The sequence below is a fragment of the Oncorhynchus kisutch genome, linkage group LG28, assembly GCF_002021735.2.
Source record: "Oncorhynchus kisutch isolate 150728-3 linkage group LG28, Okis_V2, whole genome shotgun sequence".
NCBI lineage: Eukaryota > Metazoa > Chordata > Actinopteri > Salmoniformes > Salmonidae > Oncorhynchus > Oncorhynchus kisutch.
Window position 1 is genome coordinate 5,006,510 of NC_034201.2, and position 22,257 is coordinate 5,028,766.

Below are 22,257 nucleotides of genomic sequence, written 5' to 3' on the forward strand. Positions count from 1 at the left end.
AGATGCCAGTCTATTGGTCTCTAAAACCATGCTGTTGGTTTTTGTTAGACAATGCCTGGCCTGACATTTGAATTTAGATTTTTGGTGTTCAAATGTTAATTTTTCATTAGATAAACACAACAGTTCTAGCCATAACATTCCAGTCTTCAACTTGGACCCACCATTCGGGAAGCACTGTTCAATGGTGATTGTATGTACAGAATAGTGCAGTGCAGATGCAATGTTAAACATTATACGCTAGAGGGCACTCTTTGAATTTTGTTTGCAATGTAAAGGAAAGTCAGTTCATGTGATACACAATCAATGAAAATATGACGAGGCACTAAATGCCTTTATAGAGGTTATTCCTTTATTGATGATGATCGTGCTCAGACTACTATAAATCAAGCGCAGCAGTTTCATACAGGAAACCCGACTGTTTCATTAGCTGATAGCATCACATCAAATAGATTCATCACACTACCCTTAATATGTTGGTCTATTTAGCCGACCAAGTTGAGCACACATTCTCTGATGGCTGGTGTTCTCGGTGACATTCTAATGCTGTAACATGCGTTACTCGCAACACTTATCTGTTTTCTTCTTTCCCACCAACCACCCCGGCCTCCACCTGTTTGGGATCTGCTTTTGTTTCGGTCAGGGGGATTGGTATAGCATGCTTTGTTCACTGCCTGCTATTATTATATCTTACATGATATATGCTCTGGCAGTGAGCTACCCCGAAGGAGCCGAGTCAAAAGGCCAAGACTAATGTATAGTAATCTCCTAATGAATTGCTAAAGGAATCCGTGGCGTTTTGAGGATTAGATCTCTTGAGTGTAGCCTCCTCCAGCTACCTGAATCCGCTGTTGACTCACAGCGGCCCACCCCTTACTGCCACCCTGCCAGGCTGCTGTGGCCCCTTGGCACGCTGTCTCACCAGCCCTCAGGCATATGAGGTGAGTGTTCACAAGCAAACACACTCCCACACACACTGGTAATGTAATGGTTGTGGTTCTTGATTCGTTCTCTGTCCAGAATGAAGGGCGCATGCACAATGACGAATCTGACGAACTGAATGACGGCAATGCAACCATGTATTGTGACATCACAATGAGCACTGATGCCTCAAGCACCCGCATCACCAACCACAAATGCCTGTCTGCCTCCACAAGGGCTGTGACCTCCTTGAACCAGGTGTTGGTGTTTGGGGAGCATGAACTGATCATAAGGGGAACATGTCTGGTCCTGCCCATGGACGACACCCCTGAGCCTACTGTGATTTGTACATATTAATGAATCATTTACAGTAAATCATTTGGATTATTATAACTTGAAACCCAGCTCAATGTTATACCAATACACTGCGGAATATAATGTGTATGAGCAGACTTATTCATAAGCAGATTTATGTTAGGAGATCCCTGCCTACTCAAGTCTTGCTCTGTGCACTACAATGTCCTTATCCATAAGCAGATGCCTTGATACTGAATCTATTGACCTGAAGAAGGATTTGGTATGACACTGTACAGGGCTGCTGTCTATGGAGTACACCCTGGCTTAATGTGTGTATGGGCTCCAAGACAGGAAGCTGGAACTGTAACTCCGAGCTCCCGCTATGCAGGATATGTTTTTGTTTTCAAAGAATTATACCTGGCCAAACCCTTTCTTTTTTAGTCAGGTAGGCAGAAACTAAATCTAAATCAAATCATATTAGTCACATGCGCCGAATACAACTATAGACATATTCTGACATTTGTTCTATATTACATTGTTGTATTTTCTTTTATTGTCATCTTTATTTAACATAAGCCACTTGCTAACAAATTCTACCCTACCACAGACAGTAGATAGTGTAACCACATGTTATGAGTACTGTAACTGTACCAGTGTATTGTAGTCAGTATATGAATGGAATTCTTCACATAGTCTACCCTGGAACAAATCTAGTCTGTAAGTAGGGTTGTAGGTGGGGTTGTAGATATTTAGTATATAAAAGGCCATTTGTTGAAGTAGCAGCAAATTCAACCTGAAAAGGTTGGCAGTCTTTACTTGTTCCAACTGTATTTGGGTTCAATTAAAAAAATAAAGGTAAATTGGTGGATGTGGGGAGAAACAAAACCTTAGATCTGTATTATTCATTTGTACGTGGCAAAGTTACTAACAGCACAATAAAATACTTTATTATGTGAACTTAATGTGAACTTAATGGTGAATAAAAATAAATGTTGCTATTACCAAAAAAAGCAAATCCATCTCACTGTGTGTGTATTTATGTACAAGTATGTTATAACTTGTTTTATATCACATAGGCCAGGGGTTTTCAAACTTTTCTTGCCCAGAATCCCCTGCCCAGGCAAATCAGCGACCCAGGGACCCCAATTTATGTTAGCATAACAAAACAACATCACGTCTTGTTTTATCATCAAGTGAATGATAATGGCAAGTAGAAGTAACGTTAATCAACATTTTAAAATTAATAGATTTGGTAGACAGTCATTATTTGAACTACCCACAGTTCATTGGAAGAGCAAGTGTGAACTCAGTAATCTAGCTAGAAAGCTAAAGGTATATTGGCGGAGTAGAGAAAATGTTGCTTTTGTCAAGCAAATTTTCTGCAATTCTTCAGGTTTTTCTATTGAGCTGAGAGAACACTTTGCAGTTTTGAATCTAATTTCCAGCAAGTTTGGCATGGAGCTGAGAGACATTTTAGCTCTATGCATTTTGCCATGGCTAAATGTTCCTCTGCTCAAACAAAACAAAATCAATGGCCATGTGCCTTGAATGCCTGTTTTTTAATGTATTTTTTTAACATGTTTTGATTCTTCCTTACTGTCGAGCTTTTATTTGATTGTTAGTTCTCAAAGATGGTATTAAATAGATATAGATATATCTATATATATTATTTAAAAAATCTGCTTGCTTTCTGTCTGTTTTTGGTCATTTAACTGTTTTTCCATCCCGAAAATTACCATTTCTATGCAGAAACAACCCTGTAATTAGCGCCAGTAATTTCCTCCATAATAAAGGGATAGTTCGAGATTTTGGCAATGAAGCCATTTATCTACTTTCCCAGAGTCCGTTGAACCGGAACAGCTAGCATGCTAACTTCCAGTCATTGCGCTAACGCTAGTTAACATTGGCTCATGAAACTACTTCTAACTTCTTTCATACTGGATGCAAATACATAGAAATGGTATCCATGATGGTATTCTTTTGCAGCTAGCGTTATTCATAATTTAGTTTTTTAAATCACCAAAACCCCCCCCAAAAAGTTTCCCAATTATATATATTTTTTAAATCTCAGACCACCTGCAGTACCTCCGCAGATCCTAGTTTGAAAACCCCTAACATAGGCTACACTTTCAGTTTAAAACAATTGTGTAAAGAATAGTGCTACAATTAAAAACAAAGATCAATCAACATTTCAGACCAATAAGTAGGCTTATTGTTAATTCAACCATTTCCTGAAGACCTGGCTAATATATTCTGCATGGAAATACAGTACTTTTGCGTTTATTCGAAGGCAGTCATATCCTGTCATGATTTATTACCCTATATCCTGCCTCCAGAGTGGTTTGCATTTTTTTTGTAGGTGCCTTATACAGTAGTAGGCTATATCCTGTGCAGAATAACTGGCGCTTGTGCAGATCAGGGAGTGCGTGCGCGTCCCACAACTTTATTTGAACTTGGTAAGTTGCATGGACAGATCCAAATCTTGTCGTTATTGATTAATACAAGGACATTAGAAAATATTTGTAGACCTGTTGGCAAGGCATGTTTTTCGATTCAATTGTGAATGTAAAAGCTATGTAAACACGAATGTACAGTTAGCCAGTCCATATAATGCAACATGGCAACAAAGACTGATATTGTTTCTAATGTGCATCTTCGACTTCTGCATTTCATGTCTGTCTTTTATTCGAGAATCAGCAATATATACCGCATTTTAACAAGCCTATTATTAATAGTTTTCTGCACATGAATTGGCTCCATGATGATTACATAGCAAACTCTGGCGACTTCCGTTAAATCACCGGCGTTAGTAATAGGAATATGCCTGCTTTAATAGATCGTCATCTTTCTTTAAACACCGAATACTATTTATTTTGAATCAATTAGAGACTTTTAAAAATGCTGTAGGGCTATTTGCAGTAATGTGTTGAGTTGGTTGGGGCGTTGGCTGAAATATCATATGCAACATGCTGACTTGTGAAAATCTTCCTCCAAAATCTGTTTCTTATTAAGATTTTTCAGTGTAGGGATGGACCTCTGGGACTGAGGCATGTGATGGCAGAAACATGCATCACCAAGATCAATTAAATTAATTCCTGTCCTCTCTCTATCGCTCTCTCTCTTTATGTCTCGCACTCATTATCTCACCTCCTCTCTCTCCGTCTCTGTGTGTCTGTGTTTGTCTGGTTTAAAGTCCAATTGTGCTATCGGACAGATGTTGGTCCATAGAGCGCTTCTTTCAGCAGCTTTCCCGCTCCCAGAAAAGAGCTAACGTCAGAAGTCGCACGCAGAAAATGAATTACTATGAGCTCAGTGCTCCATAAAATCTTAATTTGCTCATATTTCTGTATGGCTGCTATATAAAGCTGACTCTTATCCATCCTGTAAAATGGTAGGCAGTATACCCCAAAAGATCTTGAAACCTAGATAGTTTGTTTGTATGCATTGATATGTAGGCTACGTGTGCGTTTTTAAAATTGTATGTAGTTCTGTGCTTGAGCTGTTCTTGTCTAATGCTGTTCTGCATTATGTCATTCTGTATTATGTTTTGTGTGGACCCCAGGAAGAGTAGCTGCTGCTTTTGCAACAGCTAATGGGGATCCTAATAAAATACCAAAATACCTACAGTACCAGTCAAAAGTTTGGGCACACCTACTCATTCAAGGGTTTTTCTTTATTTGTCCTATTTTCTACAATGAAGAATAATATTGAAGACATCAAAACTATGAAATAACACATATGAAATCATGTAGTAACCAAAAACGTGTTAAACAAATCAAAATATATTTTAGAGTTTAGATTCTTCAATGTAGCCACCCTTTGCCTTGACAGCTTTGCACACTCTTGGCATTCTCTCAACCAGCTTCAACTGGGGTGCTTTTCCAACAGTCTTGAAGGACTCCCCACATATGCTGAACACTTTTCCTTCACTCTACGGTCTAACTCATCCCAAACCATCTCAATTGGGTTGAGGTCAGATGACTGTGGAGGCCAGGTCATCTGATGCAGGACTCCCTCACTCTCCTTCTTGGTCAAATAGCCCTTACACAGCCTGAAGCTGTGTTGGATCATTGTCCTGTTGAAAACAAGTGACAGTCCCACTAAGTGCAAACCAGATGGGATGGCGTATTGCTGCAGAATGCTGTGGTATTCATGCTGGTTAAGTGTGCCTCGAATTCTAAATAAATCACTAACAGTCACCAGCAAAGCACCTCCTCCTCCATACTTCACGGTGGGAAACACACATGCGGAGATCATCCGTTCACCTACTCTGCGTCTCACAAAGACATGGCAGTTGGAACAGAATCTCAAATTTGGACTCATCAGACCAATGGCCAGATTTCCACCGGTCTAATGTTCATTGCTCGTGTTTCTTGGCCCAAGCAAGTCTCTTCTTCTTATTGGTGTCCTTCAGTAGTGGTTTCTTTGCAGCAATTCGACCACGAAGGCTTGATTGACGCAGTCTCCTCTGAACAGTTGATGTTGAGATGTGTCTGTTACTTGAACTCTGAAGCATTTATTTGGGCTGCAATTTCTGAGGCTGGTAACTCTTATTCTGCCCGTGAGTTGCGTTCCCATGCAAAACTAGACAGATAGCTAACAACTAAGTCTTCAATAAAACTCCCAAGGCATAACTTTTCTTGAATGAATATATTGAAACCGTTTATGTTGTGAAACTGCAAAATACAGAAAAGAATATACTTTAGTATTCAATTCACACCGACATACTGTAGCTGTACATTAAACATTTGAAGTTACATAAATACAAAGCACGTGCTAAGGTACCATGCATCTGGCATGATGCCAAACCATATAGCTAATTGTTATTCATATGGTAATTGGCTCCTTTCATTACTCTAATGTACAACCATTTATGTAGAATAACAAAGCATATTACACTAGGAACAGTAACAAAACTACAGTATTGTATATTTTACAATTCGTTTGCATGACGCACGAGCAAATTAATACAGCCAACGACATACATTTAAAGGCATTGCAATTTGTGAGTAAATGCAACCAACATTGATATGTAAGCAACTCTGTCAATAGCAAGATTATCATCATTAGCTAAATGCTTGAATCGAACTTACAAACAAATATTTTCCAAGGCTGAAGCGTGACAAGAAATAACTACATTGAAAGACCTGCACCGTAGCGTTGTTTGTAGCTGCTTCTATGCGTGCAAAACTAATTCTGTACTTCCTGTTTGCGTCGTCTTTCTAAGTACCAGAAATAACACCAATAACACCAAATAACACCATTGAACACAATGAAAATCCAATTTAACCATTGTAATAAAATAATCTGTTACCTTCTAACAGGATGGCAGCACAACTCTAATGAATTTATCCACTGCAGCAAAGGTAACTCTGGGTCTTCCTTTTCTGTGGCGGTCCTCATTAGAGCCAGTTTCATCACAGCGCTTGTTTGTTTTTGCGACTACTTGAAGAAACTTAGAAAGTTCTTGAAATTTTCCTGATTGACTGACCTTCATATCTTAAAGTAATGATGGACTGTCATTTCTCTTTGCTTATTTGAGTTGTTCTTGCCATAATAAATGCATGCTCTTCAACCGATCGCTACCTGCACCTACCCGCCTGTCCAACATCACTACTCTGGACGGCTCTGACTTAGAATACGTGGACAACTACAAATACTTAGGTGTCTGGTTAGACCGTAAACTCTCCTTCCAGACCCATATCAAACATCTCCAATCCAAAGTTAAATCTAGAATTGGCTTCCTATTTCGCAACAAAGCATCCTTCACTCATGCTGCCAAACATACCCTTGTAAAACTGACCATCCTACCAATCCTCGACTTTGGCGATGTCATTTACAAAATAGCCTCCAATACCCTACTCAACAAATTGGATGCAGTCTATCACAGTGCAATCCGTTTTATCACCAAAGCCCCATATACTACCCACCATTGTGACCTGTACGCTCTCGTTGGCTGGCCCTCGCTTCATACTCGTCGCCAAACCCACTGGCTCCATGTCATCTACAAGACCCTGCTAGGTAAAGTCCCCCCTTATCTCAGCTCGCTGGTCACCATAGCATCTTCCAGCTGTAGCACACGCTCCAGCAGGTATATCTCTCTAGTCACCCCCAAAACCAATTCTTTCTTTGGCCGCCTCTCCTTCCAGTTCTCTGCTGCCAATGACTGGAACGAACTACAAAAATCTCTGAAACTGGAAACACTTATCTCCCCTCACTAGCTTTAAGCACCAACTGTCAGAGCAGCTCACAGATTACTGCACCTGTACATAGCCCACCTATAATTTAGCCCAAACAACTACCTCTTTCCCAACTGTATTTAATTTTAATTAATTTATTTATTTTGCTCCTTTGCACCCCATTATTTTTATTTCTACTTTGCACATTCTTCCATTGCAAAACTACCATTCCAGTATTTTACTTGCTATATTGTATTTACTTTGCCATCATGGGCTTTTTTGCCTTTACCTCCCTTCTCACCTCATTTGCTCACATTGTATATAGACTTGTTTATACTGCATTATTGACTGTATGTTTGTTTTTACTCCATGTGTAACTCTGTGTCGTTTTATCTGTCGAACTGCTTTGCTTTATCTTGGCCAGGTCGCAATTGTAAATGAGAACTTGTTCTCAACTTGCCTACCTGGTTAAATAAAGGTAAAATAAAATAAAATAAATAAATCAAATAAAAATAATATAGACATGGTCTTTTACAAAATAGGGCTAGCTTCTGTATACCACCTCTACCTTGTCACAACACAACTGATTGGCTCAAACGCATTAAGAATGCGTTAACTTTTAACAAGGCACACATGTTAATTGAAATGCATTCCAGTTGACTACATCATGAAGCTGGTTGAGAGAATGCCAAGAGTTTGAAAATCTGTCATCAAGGCTAACGGTGACTACTTAGAAGAATCTCAACTATAAAATATATTTAGATTAGTTTAACACTGTTTTGCTTACTACATGATTCCATATTTGTTATTTCATAGTTTTGATGTCTTCACTATTCTACAATGTAAAAATAAAGAAAAACCCTTGAATGAGTAGGTGTGTTCAAACTTTTAATATTTATTAGAGCCATGGAGGATGCTACCCTTACACAGGTAGAACCGAGCAGGTCTCCTGCCCCAGCACGGACACACCCGTGTCCACCCGGAGAACATGTCTGTAATACGGGAGTTAGCCATATCCCATTGTGAGAATGCTTTTCATTGACTACAGCTCCGCGTTCAACAGCATAGTGTCCATAAAGCTCATCAGTAAGCAAAGGATCCTGGGACTTAACACCTCCCTCTGCAACTGGATCCTGGACTTCCTGACAGGCCGTCTCCAGGTGGTAAGGGTCACATCTTCCACGCTGATCCTCAACACAGGGCCCCTCAGGGGTGCGTGCTCAGTCCCCTCCTGTACTCCCTGTTCACCCACGACTGCGTGGCCAAGCACAACGTCAACACCATCATTAAGTTTGCTGACAACACAACGGTGGTAGGCCTGATCACATACAACGATGAGACGGCCTATAGGGAGGAGGTCAGAGACCTGGCAGTGTGGTGCCAGGACAACAACCTTTCGCTCAACGTGAGCAAGACAAAGGACTACAGGAAAAGGATGGCCGAACACACCCCCATTCAAATTGAAGGGGCTGTTCCCGCTCAGGAGACTGAAAAGATTTGGCATGGGTCCACAGATCCTCAAAAACTTCTACAGCTGCACCATCGAGTGACCGGTTGCATCACCGCCTGGTATGGCAACTGCTCGGCATCCGACCGTAGGAGCTACAGTGGGTTGTGCACACAGCCCAGTACACACTGGGGCCAAGCTTCCTGCCATCCAGGACCTATATACTAGGCGTGTCAGAGGAAAGCCCCAAAAATGGTCAAAGACTCCAGTCACCCGAGTCATGGACTGTTTAGTAAATATTTTCTTAACTCTTATTTTCTTAAAACTGCATTGCAGGCTTGTAAGTAAGCATTTCACGGTAAGGTCTACACCTGTTGTATTCGGCGCACGAGACAAATAAAATGGGATTTGATTTGAGCGTCAGACATCGAAGTGAGTATTTGCGTAACCCCGGTTCTACGATAATATGAGTAGATGTCTCACCGCATTTCCATGCTCGAAAGAGCGCAAGGAACAGAGGCACCCTTGACCAGTGGGTGGGCGAGTGGCATCTTATTCGGAGGAGAGGGGCTCACCTCATTCGCCACTCACCTTGTCTGTCTCCAACAGACATTGTGTGAGTCATTACTCAAGCCATAAGTGATCCACTGAGTGAATCCGATCGTGAGACATCTCACTCATATTATCGTGGAACCAGGGTTATGCAAGTAACCACAAGGTTTTGTTAGATGTTTAGTGTCTGCTCTTTTCTGTACAACCTAACTTCTCAGTTACCGAGCTACTGAGTTCAGGTGAGCTCTTTAGGGAAAGAGGTACTGAGAGAGAGCAAGAGAGACCGAGAGGGGGGGAGGGGGGGGGGGGGCATTCATTGCCTGTTTTGGCCTACTTTCAACCTTTTTACAAGTATCTGTGAAAGTGATCATAACGTATGACTCACACAGATGTCATACGGAGCCCCTTGTAAAATGCCCATGTTGGTCGGTGTCAGTCAGCTGCTGGTAGATATCTGGCTCATGTCTAGTAAAAGTGTATTGCTGGAAGGATAGTGTGTACTTGTGTGTGAACTAGACTATAGGCAGTTTCTGAGAATAGTTCGGCAGTTTTTGCAGACTGTTGACAGCTTGAAGCAGACTGTGCCACCAGTCTACCAGACGTCCTGTTTCTCAGCTTTCCTCCACATTCTTTAGTGATAAGCTCATGCCAACATACCAGAACCCTACAATGCTTCCCCAGCTGCTGAATTGTCTTCTCTCTGTTTGTGTGTGTGTGTGTGTGTGTGTATGTGTGTCTAAAAGCTGTTTGAACCACAGGATGATGTCATTGTCCCAATTCTAATTAGGTCTCCCTCATCTGTGCCACTGGTTAGGGTGAGGTAAAGCACCAAACCCTTTTCCATGGCCAGAGGGATAAAAACAACTTTACTATAGAGAGAGAGGGAGGGGGAGAGAGGCCACAAGGCAGTATATGGCTTGCCAACCACTTTGGAATTTCCGTAGAGTCCCGTGGCTGATGCATATCCCCTGCTGACCTGGCCACAGATGCTCTGGTTTTGCCGTGTCCTCTCTTTGGCTGTAGCCCTTCACACATACCCAACCAGGATCCAGATGCTGGCACGAGATGTCAGAGAAGCAAGAGTCTACCGCTCTGTTTCCAAATAACTCTTATCATTTCCATGGAGATCAGATCAATTCAGATAAAATAAGTTTGCTTACCTCTGACGTCATCGTCAGAGTCATTGTTAAGTTCCTGTGCGTACGTGTCTGCATTTGTCGAGGATTGGCCAGAAAACAGTGATGATAGCATGCAGCACAGAGCAGAATGACTGGCCTATGAATGGCGGTCATTGTTCTGAGTAGCTCAAGTTACCTCTGACTGCCAAACCACCCGGGCTACTGATAATGGTGGTGGTGGCTCACTCAGAGATAAAGAAAAGTCATTGACTTCTTTCATTTCAATGTTCTCATTGGTCATACCTTAACATAGATGCCAGTTCTCCTTTTTTTTTGGGGGGGGGGGTAAAAGCAACACAAGAGGAGGGGGAAATGTAGATAACATCACATGTGTCTATGAAAGAGAGAGAGCAAGAGATGGGGGTGGGGGTGAGCGATGGTGGAGTAGAAGGGTAAAAAAGAAGGATTTACAACCGAGGAAGTGAAGAAGAGAAAAGACAGAGAAGGTGTGGGTTGGCCTCGGCTGTCAACTCAACAGAAGATACATTAGATTATGGAAACTTTCTGTGGGCACTGGCCCCTCTCGTTTTTGTTTTCTCATGTGCTTAAGTGATGCGTCAGTCTTTTACAGGTTACTACGGGAGATGAGGAGATGGTAGGGAAGATAGTTAGAGACAACATGGGACATGAATGTGCTCCAATTTGGTTTGTGCATTCAGACTGTAGTAAAATGTCACTGTCTGAAATATGCTAGTGCAGTGAAAATGGCCGGCTATTTGAGTCTGTGGTCAGGTCTAAGGAAGTGGCAGACATTCCCTGGGTTCTAACTGCTTTACACTGCACTTACAACAACAAGCTCTTTAACATGATTTTCTTTTTTCAAACACCATCGGTTCTTTATTGTAAGTGTTTGCACACAGCATATGGATTTTGTTGTGTTAAACGTGCATATTTCTGTCCTAGCAACAATGGAATAACCGTACACATTGTAATAGATGAACGTAAGAGTCTAGCTTTTGTGTGCTGTGGGTCCCTAGTACCTCTTCTGCTTCACAGAGGGGGTCCAAAGGGAGGGTACGCTCACTGGGTCTGTCAAAGAGCTGTGTCAACAGTCCAGGTCTCACCACATTCATACCAGGCATTCCTTCATGTGCACACCTCCCTGCACAAACATGCCGTTCACACGCACGAACGCATGTTCACACACATACACACTCACACCTAGTACATGCACAAGAACATGCTGATATTGTAAAAAAGGTGTGTGTAGGCTATAATCAGTCTCCGTTGTTTAGGTTCCACTCATTTTACATATGGATTTGATTTATTTTCTGTCATCCTAACCCTACCATCAGGGATCTATTTGTGATCTATGGCAGGGCACGTGGTGATTTTCTCCAGACCTTTTTATGCTCTTTCAACCAGTCATAGTTCATTCTCCGTTTTACAACATCCCTGCCGGTCATATTAGTTGAAGATAAGCATAATGTGAGGAACATGCACAGTCTACCTCTTGTTTGCTGTGATTACAACCCAGTTCAATGTTCTCCCTTGTTAAAAGATGTTGAACAAATAGCATCTTATCAACACCTTGAGTAAATATTACGGCATGGTTTCCCCGGGAACGGTTTACATTGAATAGTGTTCCGTCTCTCCTTGTTCACAGTTCACTTCTTTCATTCCCTCATATCATTAGAGCTACACTACTAGAGCTACGCTGTCCCTCTGTGGCAACAAGAAGTAATGCAAGTGGCCAAGTAATGTAAAACCCAGTCATTACCACATCTGATAGCTCTCAATTGTATTGATGTACTCTGCAGGACTTACACCATTTTACTGTGATGACAGCTCCTGAAACATACCACTTGTGGTAAACAGAGCAACAGCTCAGTATGTCCTCTACGCCTGTGTGTTTTCCAGGTGTTTGCTGCCCTGCTGTTGATGTTGCCATGGCGGACAGTATGAACTGCAAATACTGCCGGGAGGACCTGAGTGGGAAGAAGTACGTTAAACAGGAGGAGAAGCCTGTCTGTGTCCGATGCCATGACAAGTTCTGTGCCAACAACTGCACTGAGTGCCGCCGTCCTATTGGCATCGACTCCAAGGTGTGTGTGTGTGTGTGTTCAGTGACACCTCCCATGTCTTATATACTGCCATGAAGTGTATTTTACGTATTACATGTGTTATGTTTTTTTGTGTGTTTCCATATGGGTTTGTCTATACCTGCACACTGTCAGCACGTGTTTTCATGACTGCAGACTGTCTGTCTAGACTTGTTTATGAGTGCACACTGTCTACACAGCAGTTGAGGGAGAAAACCATTCTACTCCTCCCTTCCTAAAGATAAAAACTTAAACAGGAAGTACCCGTGTAAGGACTGTTCAACTTTGGTCTGACCAATCGGAATCTATGCTTCAGGATTGTTTTTTCAATTGTCACGTTCTGACCTTAGTTCCTTTGTTATGTCTTTGTTTTAGTATGGTCAGGGCGTGAGTTGGGTGGGTTGTCTATGTTCCGTGTTCTATGTTGTGTTTTGCGTTTGGCCTGGTATGGTTCTCAATCAGAGGCAGTTGTCGTTAGTTGTCTCTGATTGAGAATCATACTTAGGTAGCCTTTTCCCACTTGTGTTTGGTGGGTGTTTATTTTCTGTGTCTGTGTGTTCCACACGGAACTGTTTCGGTTAGTTATTACATGTGTCGTTTATTGTTTTGTTTCAGTGTTCGCTTGTTTTAATAAAGAGCATGAACACGTACCACGCTGCGCATTGGTCCTCCAATCCCTACTACTCCTCCTCGTCAGTAGTAGGGGCCGATGTGAGAAAGATATTTAAACGTGTTAACCCTTGCAAGGCTGCCAGCCCAGACGGCATCCCTGGCCGCGTCCTCAGAGCATATGCAGACTAGCTGGCTGGAGTGTTTACAGACATATTCAATCTCTCCCTATCCCAGTCTGTTGTCCCTATTTTCTTCAAGCTGTTTACCATAGATTCTGTTCCCTCATCACTAAGCTCGGGGCCCTTGGTCTGAACACCTCCCTGTGCATCTGGGTCCTGGACTTCCTGACAGGCCGACCCCAGGTGGTGATGGTAGGCAACAAGAAGTCCACTATTCTGATCCTCAACACGGGGGCCCCACAAGGGAGCGTGCTCAGCCCCCTCCTGTACTCCCTGTTCATCCATGACTGCATGGCCACTCAATCATAAAGTTTTCAGACAACACTATTTAAAGGACTTACTCACATCGGCTGCGGAGAGCGTGATTACACAGTTGTCCAGAACAGCTGGTACTCTCATGCATGTTTCAGTGTTATTTGCCTCGAAGCGAGCATAGTAGTAGTTTAGCTAGTCTGGTAGGCTCGTGTCACTGGGCAGCTCTCGACTGTGCTTCCCTTTGTAGTCTGTAATGATTCGTCGGAGGGCATAGCAGGGTTTCTTTTAAGTTTCCGGGTTAGAGTCCCACTCCTTGAAAGCGGCAGCTCTAGCCTTTAGCTCAGTGCAGATGTTGCCTGTAATCCATGGGGTATGTACGTACGGTCACTGTGAGGACAACGTCATTGATGCACGCCTCAGTGCCATCAGAGGAATCCCGGGACATATTCCAGTCTGTGCTAGCAACACAGAACTGTAGCTTAGCATCTGTTTCATCTGACCAGTTATTTATTGACCAAGTCACTGGTGCTTCCTGCTTTAATTTTTGTTTGTAAGCAGGAATCAAGAGGATAGAATTATGGTCAGATTTGCCAAATGGAGGGCGAGGGAGAGCTTTGTACGCTTCTCTGTGTGTGGAGTAAATGTGGTCTATTGTTTTTTTCCCTCTGGATGCACATTTAACATGCTGATAGAAATTTGGTAAAACGGATTTAAGTTTCCCCGCATTAAATTCCCCGGCCACTTGGAGCACCGACTCTGGATGAGCTTCTTCCTGTTTGCGTAATTATTATAATTTTTTTTAACCTTTATCTAACTAGGCAAGTCAGTTAAGAACAAATTCTTATTTTCAATGACGCCCTAGGAACAGTGGGTTAACTGCCTGTTCAGGGGCAGAACGACAGATTTGTACCTTGTCAGCTCAGGGATTTAAACTTGCAACATTCCAGTTACTAGTCCAACGCTCTAACCACTAGGCTACCCTGCCGCCCCAATACAGATCATTGAGTGCGGTCTTAGTGCCAGCATCGATCTGTGGTTGTATGCCGATACAGCGTATAACCAGACAGCTGTGTGTTGATAATGTTGTCATTCAGCCACGACTCTGTGCAGCATAAGATATGACAGTTTTTAATGTCCCGTTGGTAGTTTAATCTTCCTCGTAGGTTGTCGATTTTATTTTCCAATGATTGCACGTTAGCTAGTAGAACAGAAGGTGAGGGGGGGGGGGTATTCGATCGCCTACGAATTCGCAGAAGGCAGCCCGACCTCCTTCCTCTTTTTTCATCGTCTCTTCACCAAATGACGGGGATTTGGGCCTGTTCCCGGGAAAGCAGTATGTCGTTCACATCGGGCTCGTCTGGCTCGTTAAAGGAAAAAAAAGCTTCTGCCAGTTCTTGGTGAGTAATCGCTGTTCTGATGTCCAGAAGTTTAAAAAAAAAAGTTACAAACAACACAAAAAAAACGAACTAAAAAACACAGTTGGTTAGGAGCACGTAAAACATCAGCCATCTTCTCCGGCGTCTTGATACAATGTACATAGGCAATGAACACTGGTCTCTTCAACAATGTTTACATACTGTTTTACCCACTTTATATGTACAGTTGAAGTCGGACGTTTACATTCACCTTAGCCAAATATATTTAAACTATAGGATTGAGGTCAGGGCTTTGTGATGGCCACTCCAATACCTTGACTTTGTTGCTTATTAAGCCATTTTGCCACAACTTTGGAAGTATGCTTGAGGTCATTGTCCATTTGCAAGACCCAAGCTTTAACTTCCTGACTGATGTCTTGAGATGTTGCTTCAATATATCCACGTAATTTTCCTTACTCATGATGCCACCTATTTTGTGAAGTGCACCAGTCCCTCCTGCAGCAAAGCACCCCCACAACATGATGCTGCCACCGCTGTTCTTCACGGTTGGGATGGTGTTCTTCGGCTTGCAAGCCTCCCCCTTTTTCCTCCAAACATAACAATGGCCATTATGGCCAAACAGTTCTATTTCTGTCATCAGACCAGAGGATATTTCTCCAAAAAGCACAATCTTTGTCCCCATGTGCAGTTGCAAATTGTAGTCTGCTTTTTTATGGCTGTTTTGGAGCAGTGGCTTCTTCCTTGCTGAGCGGCCTTTCAGGTTATGTCGATATAGGACTCGTTTTACTGTTGATATAGATACTTTTGTACCTGTTTCCTCCAGCATCTTCACAATGTCCTTTACTGTTGTTCTGGGATTGATTTGCACTTTTCACACCAAAGTACGTTAATCTCTAGGAGACAGAACGCTTGAGCGGTATGACAGCTGCGTGGTCCCATGGTGTTTATACTTTCGTACTATTGTTCGTACAGAACGTGGTACCTTCAGTTGTTTGGAAATTGCTCCCAAGGATGAACCAGACTTGTGGAGGTCTACAATTTTTTTCCTGAGATTTTGTCTGATTTCTTTTGATTTTCCCATGATGTCAAGCAAAGAAGCAGTGAGTTTGAAGGTAGGCCTTGAAATACATCCACAGGTACACCTCCATTAGACTCAAATGATGTCAATTAGCCTATCAGAAGCTTATAAAGCCATGACATCATTTTCTGGAATTTTACAAGCTGTTTAAAGGCACAGTCAACTTAGTGTATGTAAACTTCCGACCCACTGGAATTGTGATACAGTGAATTATAAGTGAAATAATCTGTCTGTAAACAATTGTTGGAAAAATACTTGTGTCATGCACAAAGTCCATGTCCTAACCGACTTGCCAAAACTATAGTTTGTTAACAAGAAATTTGTGGAGTGGTTGAAAAACTAGTTTTAATGACTCCAACCTAAGTGGATGTAAACTTCCGACTTCAACTGTATATACTATTTTCTAGTCAAGGCTCATCCTATATAACTACTGCTGCACACACCTTTTCTATTCATATACTGTCCATAATGTCTGTACACACCATCATATACACGGGGCGGCAGCGTAGCCTAGTGGTTAGAGTGTTGGACTAGTAACCGGAAGGTTGCAAGTTCAAACCCCCAAGCTGACAAGGTACAAATCTGTCGTTCTGCCCCTGAACAGGCAGTTAACCCACTGTTCCTAGGCCGTCATTGAAAATAAGAATTTGTTCTTAACTGACTTGCCTAGTAAAATAAAGGTCAAATAAATAAAATAAAAACATATATATTTATATTCCAGACTCTGACATTGCTCTTTGTGAAATGTTTCTATTTCTTAATTTGTTTCTTTTTATTTTGGGGGATTTATGTGTATTGTTTTGTAATTGTTTGGTATTACTGCACTGTTGGAGCTAGGAACATTAGCATTTCACTACACCCGTGATAACATCTGCAAAATATGTGTACGCAACCAATAACATTAGATTTGATTTGAAAACATTTGGACTTTCTTTCCCTCCTCCATTCCCTTCTTCTCTCTGCCCTCCATCTTCCTTCCTTCCTTCCTTCCTTCCTTCCTTCCTTCCTTCCTTCCTTCCTTCCTTCCTTCCTTCCTTCCTTCCTTCCTTCCTTCCTTCCTTCCTTCCTTCCTTCCTTCCTTCCTTCCTTCCTTCCTTCCTTCCTCCCTCCCGCCCTTCCGCCCTTCCTTCCTTCCTTCAGGAGTTGCAACATAAAGGCCGTTATTGGCACGCAGACTGCTTTCGCTGCTACAAGTGCTACAAGCCATTAGCCAAGGAGTCCTTCAGTGCTAAGGATGACCGCATCATGTGTGGGAAGTGCAGCTCCCGGGAGGATGCCCCTCGTTGTCACGCCTGCTACAAAGCCATTCTAGCCGGTAAGGGACACTATGGGCTAAGACTCACTGATTTGCGTTTGACATTAAATGAAGCAAGTGATATTTATGCCCTCTGTATGATTCATTTCTTAGATGCTCTCCATCACGTGAACTTAGATTAGTAAACACTTTCCTGAATTTTAGTTAAGTGGAAATGTGCAGTTCAAACAATAACAAAGTGGACACCCCACTACTGTTTTGATAAATAGCTGAGGGTTGGGTCTGGAGAAATGTAACCAGTTTCAAATGCATAGACAGAGCTATAGATGGAATGACTGACCATCCATAAAATTGATGTTTTGAGGCTATTCAGTACTTGTTTACAATGACATTATTTATAACCAAAGGAGTAAAACAAGCTTTTATTTTGGGTTCTGATGGGGTACGACAGTTGAACTAAGCTCATAAGTTATATTCAGCAAGAATCAATAGGTATATACAGTCGTGGCCAAAAGTTTTGAGAATGACACAAATATTAATTTCCACAAAGTTTGCTGCTTCTGTGTCTTTAGATATTTTTGTCAGATGTTACTATGTAATACTGAAGTATAATTACAAGCATTTCATAATTGTCAAATACTTTTATTGACAATTACATGAAGTTGATGCAAAGAGTCAATATTTGCAGTGTTGACCCTTCTTTTTCAAGACCTATGCAATCCGCCCTGGCATGCTGTCAATTAACTTCTGGGCCACATCCTGACTGATGGCAGCCCATTCTTGCATAATCAATGATTGGAGTTTATCAGAATTTGTGGGTTTTTGTTTGTCCACCCGCCTCTTGAGGATTGACTACAAGTTCTCAATGGGATTAAGGTCTGGGGAGTTTCCTGGCCATGGACCCAAAATATCGATGTTTTGTTCCCCGAGCCACTTAGTTATCATTTTTTCCTTATGGCAAGGTGCTCCATCATGCTGGAAAAGGCATTGTTCGTCACCAAACTGTTCCTGGATGGTTGGGAGAAGTTGCTCTCTGAGGATGTGTTGGTACCATTCTTTATTCATGGCTGTGTTCTTAGGCAAAATTGTGAGTGAGCCCACTCCCTTGGCTGAGAAGCAACCCCACACATGAATCTTCTCAGGACGCTTTACTGTTGGCATGACACAGGACTGATGGTAGCGCTCACCTTGTCTTCTCCGGACAAGCTTTTTTCCAGATGCCCCAAACAATCAGAAAAGGGATTCATCAGAGAAAATGATTTTACCCCAGTCCTCAGCAGTCCAATCCCTGTACCTTTTGCAGAATATCAGTCTGTCCCTGATGTTTTTTCCTAGAGAGAAGTGGCTTCTTTGCTGCACTTCTTGACACCAGGCCATCCTCCAAAAGTCTTTGCCTCACTGTGCGTGCAGATGCACTCACACCTGCCTGCTGCCATTCCTGAGCAAGCTTTGTACTGATGGTGCCCCGATCCCGCAGCTGAATCAACTTTAGGAGATGGTCCTGGTGCTTGCTGGACTTTCTTGGGCGCCCTGAAGCCTTCTTCACAACAATTGAACCGCTCTCCTTGAAGTTCTTGATGATCCGATAAATGGTTGATTAGGTGCAATCATACTGGCAGCAATATCCTTGCCTGTGAAGCCCCTTTTGTGCAAAGCAATGATGACGACATGTTTTTTTGGTTGACAGAGGAAGAACAATGAATCCAAGCACCACTCTCCTTTTGAAGCTTCCAGTCTGTTATTCAAATTCAATCTGCATTACAGAGTGATCTCCAGCCTTGTCCTCGTCAACACTCACACCTGTGTTAACGAGAGAATCACTGACATGATGTCAGCTGGTCCTTTTGTGGCAGGGCTGAAATGCAGTGGACATTTTTGGGGGGGGATTCAGTTCATGTGCATGGCAATGAGGGACTTTAGAAATGAATTTCAATTAATCTGATCACTCTTCATAACATTCTGGAGTACATGCAAATTGCCATCATACAAACTGAGGCAGCAGACTTTGTGAAAATTAATATTTGTGTCATTCTCAAAACGTTTGGCCACGACTGTATATATATATATCATTCATTCAAAAGTCAAAAAATGTATGTACCAATTGCAGATTGCCCCTTTAAACCATCATAGAGACTGATGTGTGTTTTTTTTCTTTCCTAAAGGCTCTGAGAATGTGGAGTATAAAGGCAATGTGTGGCATGAGGACTGCTTCACCTGTTACCAGTGTAAAAAACCCATCCGCTCCCAAAGCTTCCTGACCAAAGGCACTGACATCTACTGTGGCCCTTGCCATGAGAAGAAGTTTGCTAAGACCTGTGTCAGCTGTAAGCAGGTAACATAAAGATTTCATTTTTTCAATGACCTCCAAATTCTTGGATATCATTGATGGATGTTCATTGTCAATAAGCCAATTGGACCAAAGTGGTTGATTTGAAACCAATGGTTCTCCTGTATAAAAAGGACATGACGATTCCCCTCTAAACTGACTTGACTCTCTGCCGACCCCTGTCTAGACCATCACCTCCGGGGGAGTGAACTACCAGGAGAAGCCATGGCACTCAGAATGTTTTGTCTGCAGCTCCTGCCGAAAGCCTCTGTCTGGGACCCGCTTCACCTCCCACGAGGAGAAGGCTTTCTGTGTGGACTGCTACAAGACTACTGTAGCCAAGAAATGCAGCGGCTGCCAGAACCCCATAACAGGTCAATACACGCTCGCACACACACACTCTCGCACACCCACAGACGCACACACACACACACACACACACACACACACACACACACACACACACACACACACACACACACACACACACACACACACACACACACACACACACACACACACACACACACACACACACACACACACACACACACACTCTCTCTCTACCCCCACTATTGAACGATTGTATACATTTGTAATTGTTTGTTGTTTTTTCTCGGTCCCATCCAGGTTTCGGCAAAGCCACCAATGTGGTGAACTACGAGGGCAGCTCGTGGCATGAGTACTGCTTCAACTGCAAGAAGTGTTCCCTGAGCCTGGCTAACAAGCGCTTTGTGGCCAACGGAGGGAACATCTTCTGCTCCGACTGTGCCAAGGACTGAGGTGAACTTGGAACAGAAACAGTGGGTCTGCTATGCCATCTTTTCAGGGATGTGAAGCTAAAAGCAATTGTTTTACTTTTCATTTTATAGCGATAGCGAGGGATACAAATATTTGGATGAAATCTGTGGATTCGGTGGGGTAATCGAGTATCTTCCTAAAGATTGGGTTCATGTTCTACAGGAGACATTTCAACCCTGGGGAACTTCAAAACCGTAGCTGTTAATTCAAAGGTCTTAAAGGGAAAAACAGTGTCCCAGAGAGATTGCTTAGCTGATAGTTATTGTGATGGGTAATTATAAGCACTTTAAATTTGTCACTTACCGTGCACAAAGCCAATGAAAATATCTGAAAATCCAATATAATGAACTGGTGTCTTGCATATGTGGGTCTGTAATCAGCAATAAACAAATATATTTCCACAAAGTTGTGTGATTTTCCTTTTTCTGTGTTCCCAAGCATTGGGAGGGACTCTGGTTTCTTTTGTCATGATCGTTGTAATTACATTGAATTGTCATATATTGGGTTCAGTATATACTAGGTATAACATCCTTACTCAAATAAAAATTCAAAATCTCAGACCCATGGACAAATGCCTAATTTATCCAGCAACACAGACGTTTTACTGTACGGTTTGTGTGCCATCCAAACCAAGAGATTGAAAATGTAACAAACATCCATTGATTATAAGCGTTTGGAGAGCGCAGTAAAGTAGGGAAGAGAAGAGCTCATACCCTGAAGGCTGATTCACTGCCACAGCATATAAAGCAAAGAAGGAATAGGCGAGGGGGGGGGGGGGGGGGGGGGGGGGGGGGTGGAGCGACAGTCAGGTCGGGGTTTTCCATGTGTGTACACCTACAGGTCTCACTGACACTAGAAAACACCATCGGTCTCATCCATCCATTCAGGGATAGAGACGATTCTTAATAACGCCATACAATAGGCTACTATATATCAGGACCCTCTGCAGTCAGTTGTATGCCTCCTAATGATTTGGTAAGTCAATTTACCATTTATATTACTGACCTTTTAAAATGTACTTTAAGACGATGGTTTACACAGCGGTAAAGTGTAAAGTGATGTTTTAAACTCTATTCTCTGTTGAGAAAATCCATTTCCAACTCAATTTCATTTGAATCTTAATGTCATCTCCCGTTCATGTTCTACATTGTCATCTTTTATGATTGTCCATAATTCTGTTGGGATTATTATAAATGTTCATGACTGTAAATATTGTCATATTGTCTCATTTGGAATTAAATCCAACCGTCCCTCGATGGACTAGAAAGGCTTTGGCAGTGGAAGCGATATAATAGAATCAAAATATGCAAACACGTGAACAAAGTGCAGTTGAGTAGCTACATTTGCTTTGATATTGTATCGTGTCGGATAATAGCAGTCTTGACAACCGCCCTGTAAAGTGTTTACCCAAATGTAAAGCTTATACAATGATTGATAGATTGATACTACAGAGAACCACATTTTGTCCTACAAAATACGATCCTCAAAGAAAAGACATTATACAGATAGATAAAACATCAGAGCAAAAGCTTGAGAACGGGTCTTATTCTTATTTGTGTTTATTTCAGAGCCGTGATGAAGTTCAGTGAGACACTCCTCCTTCTCAGCCTGTCTCTACTAAGCTGTGGCTCTCGCAGGGATCCAGGTTAGCAGCTGGCCACAGCACTCAGCACTCTTTACTCACACTCAATAACACACACAACTGATCAATAACACGCCACACGTAGACAATCCTCTGAGAGACACTGTATCTGTAAGATGT

The 22,257-nt window shown here is 42.2% G+C and overlaps 1 protein-coding gene across 1 annotated transcript; it reads left to right on the forward strand.

Moving 5' to 3' along the window:
• The first annotated feature begins 3,542 nt into the window (after positions 1-3,542).
• Positions 3,543-20,900, forward strand: fhl1b (four and a half LIM domains 1b). The gene is made up of 6 exons (XM_031807775.1): positions 3,543-3,671; positions 12,432-12,616; positions 17,254-17,428; positions 19,531-19,700; positions 19,882-20,068; positions 20,325-20,900. The coding sequence occupies exons 2-6, from the start codon at positions 12,461-12,463 to the stop codon at positions 20,474-20,476; spliced, it is 840 nt and encodes a 279-aa protein (XP_031663635.1). The 5' UTR covers positions 3,543-3,671; positions 12,432-12,460; the 3' UTR covers positions 20,477-20,900.
• The last annotated feature ends 1,357 nt before the right edge of the window (positions 20,901-22,257 follow it).

Excerpts from the sequence above, each read along its gene's own strand:
- fhl1b (XM_031807775.1), top strand. The coding sequence starts at position 12,461 with ATGGCGGACAGTATGAACTGCAAATACTGCCGGGAGGACCTGAGTGGG. Across the intron at positions 17,429-19,530 it reads CTACAAAGCCATTCTAGCCG|GCTCTGAGAATGTGGAGTAT; the intron begins GTAAGGGACACT and ends TCTTTCCTAAAG. Across the intron at positions 20,069-20,324 it reads CTGCCAGAACCCCATAACAG|GTTTCGGCAAAGCCACCAAT; the intron begins GTCAATACACGC and ends GGTCCCATCCAG.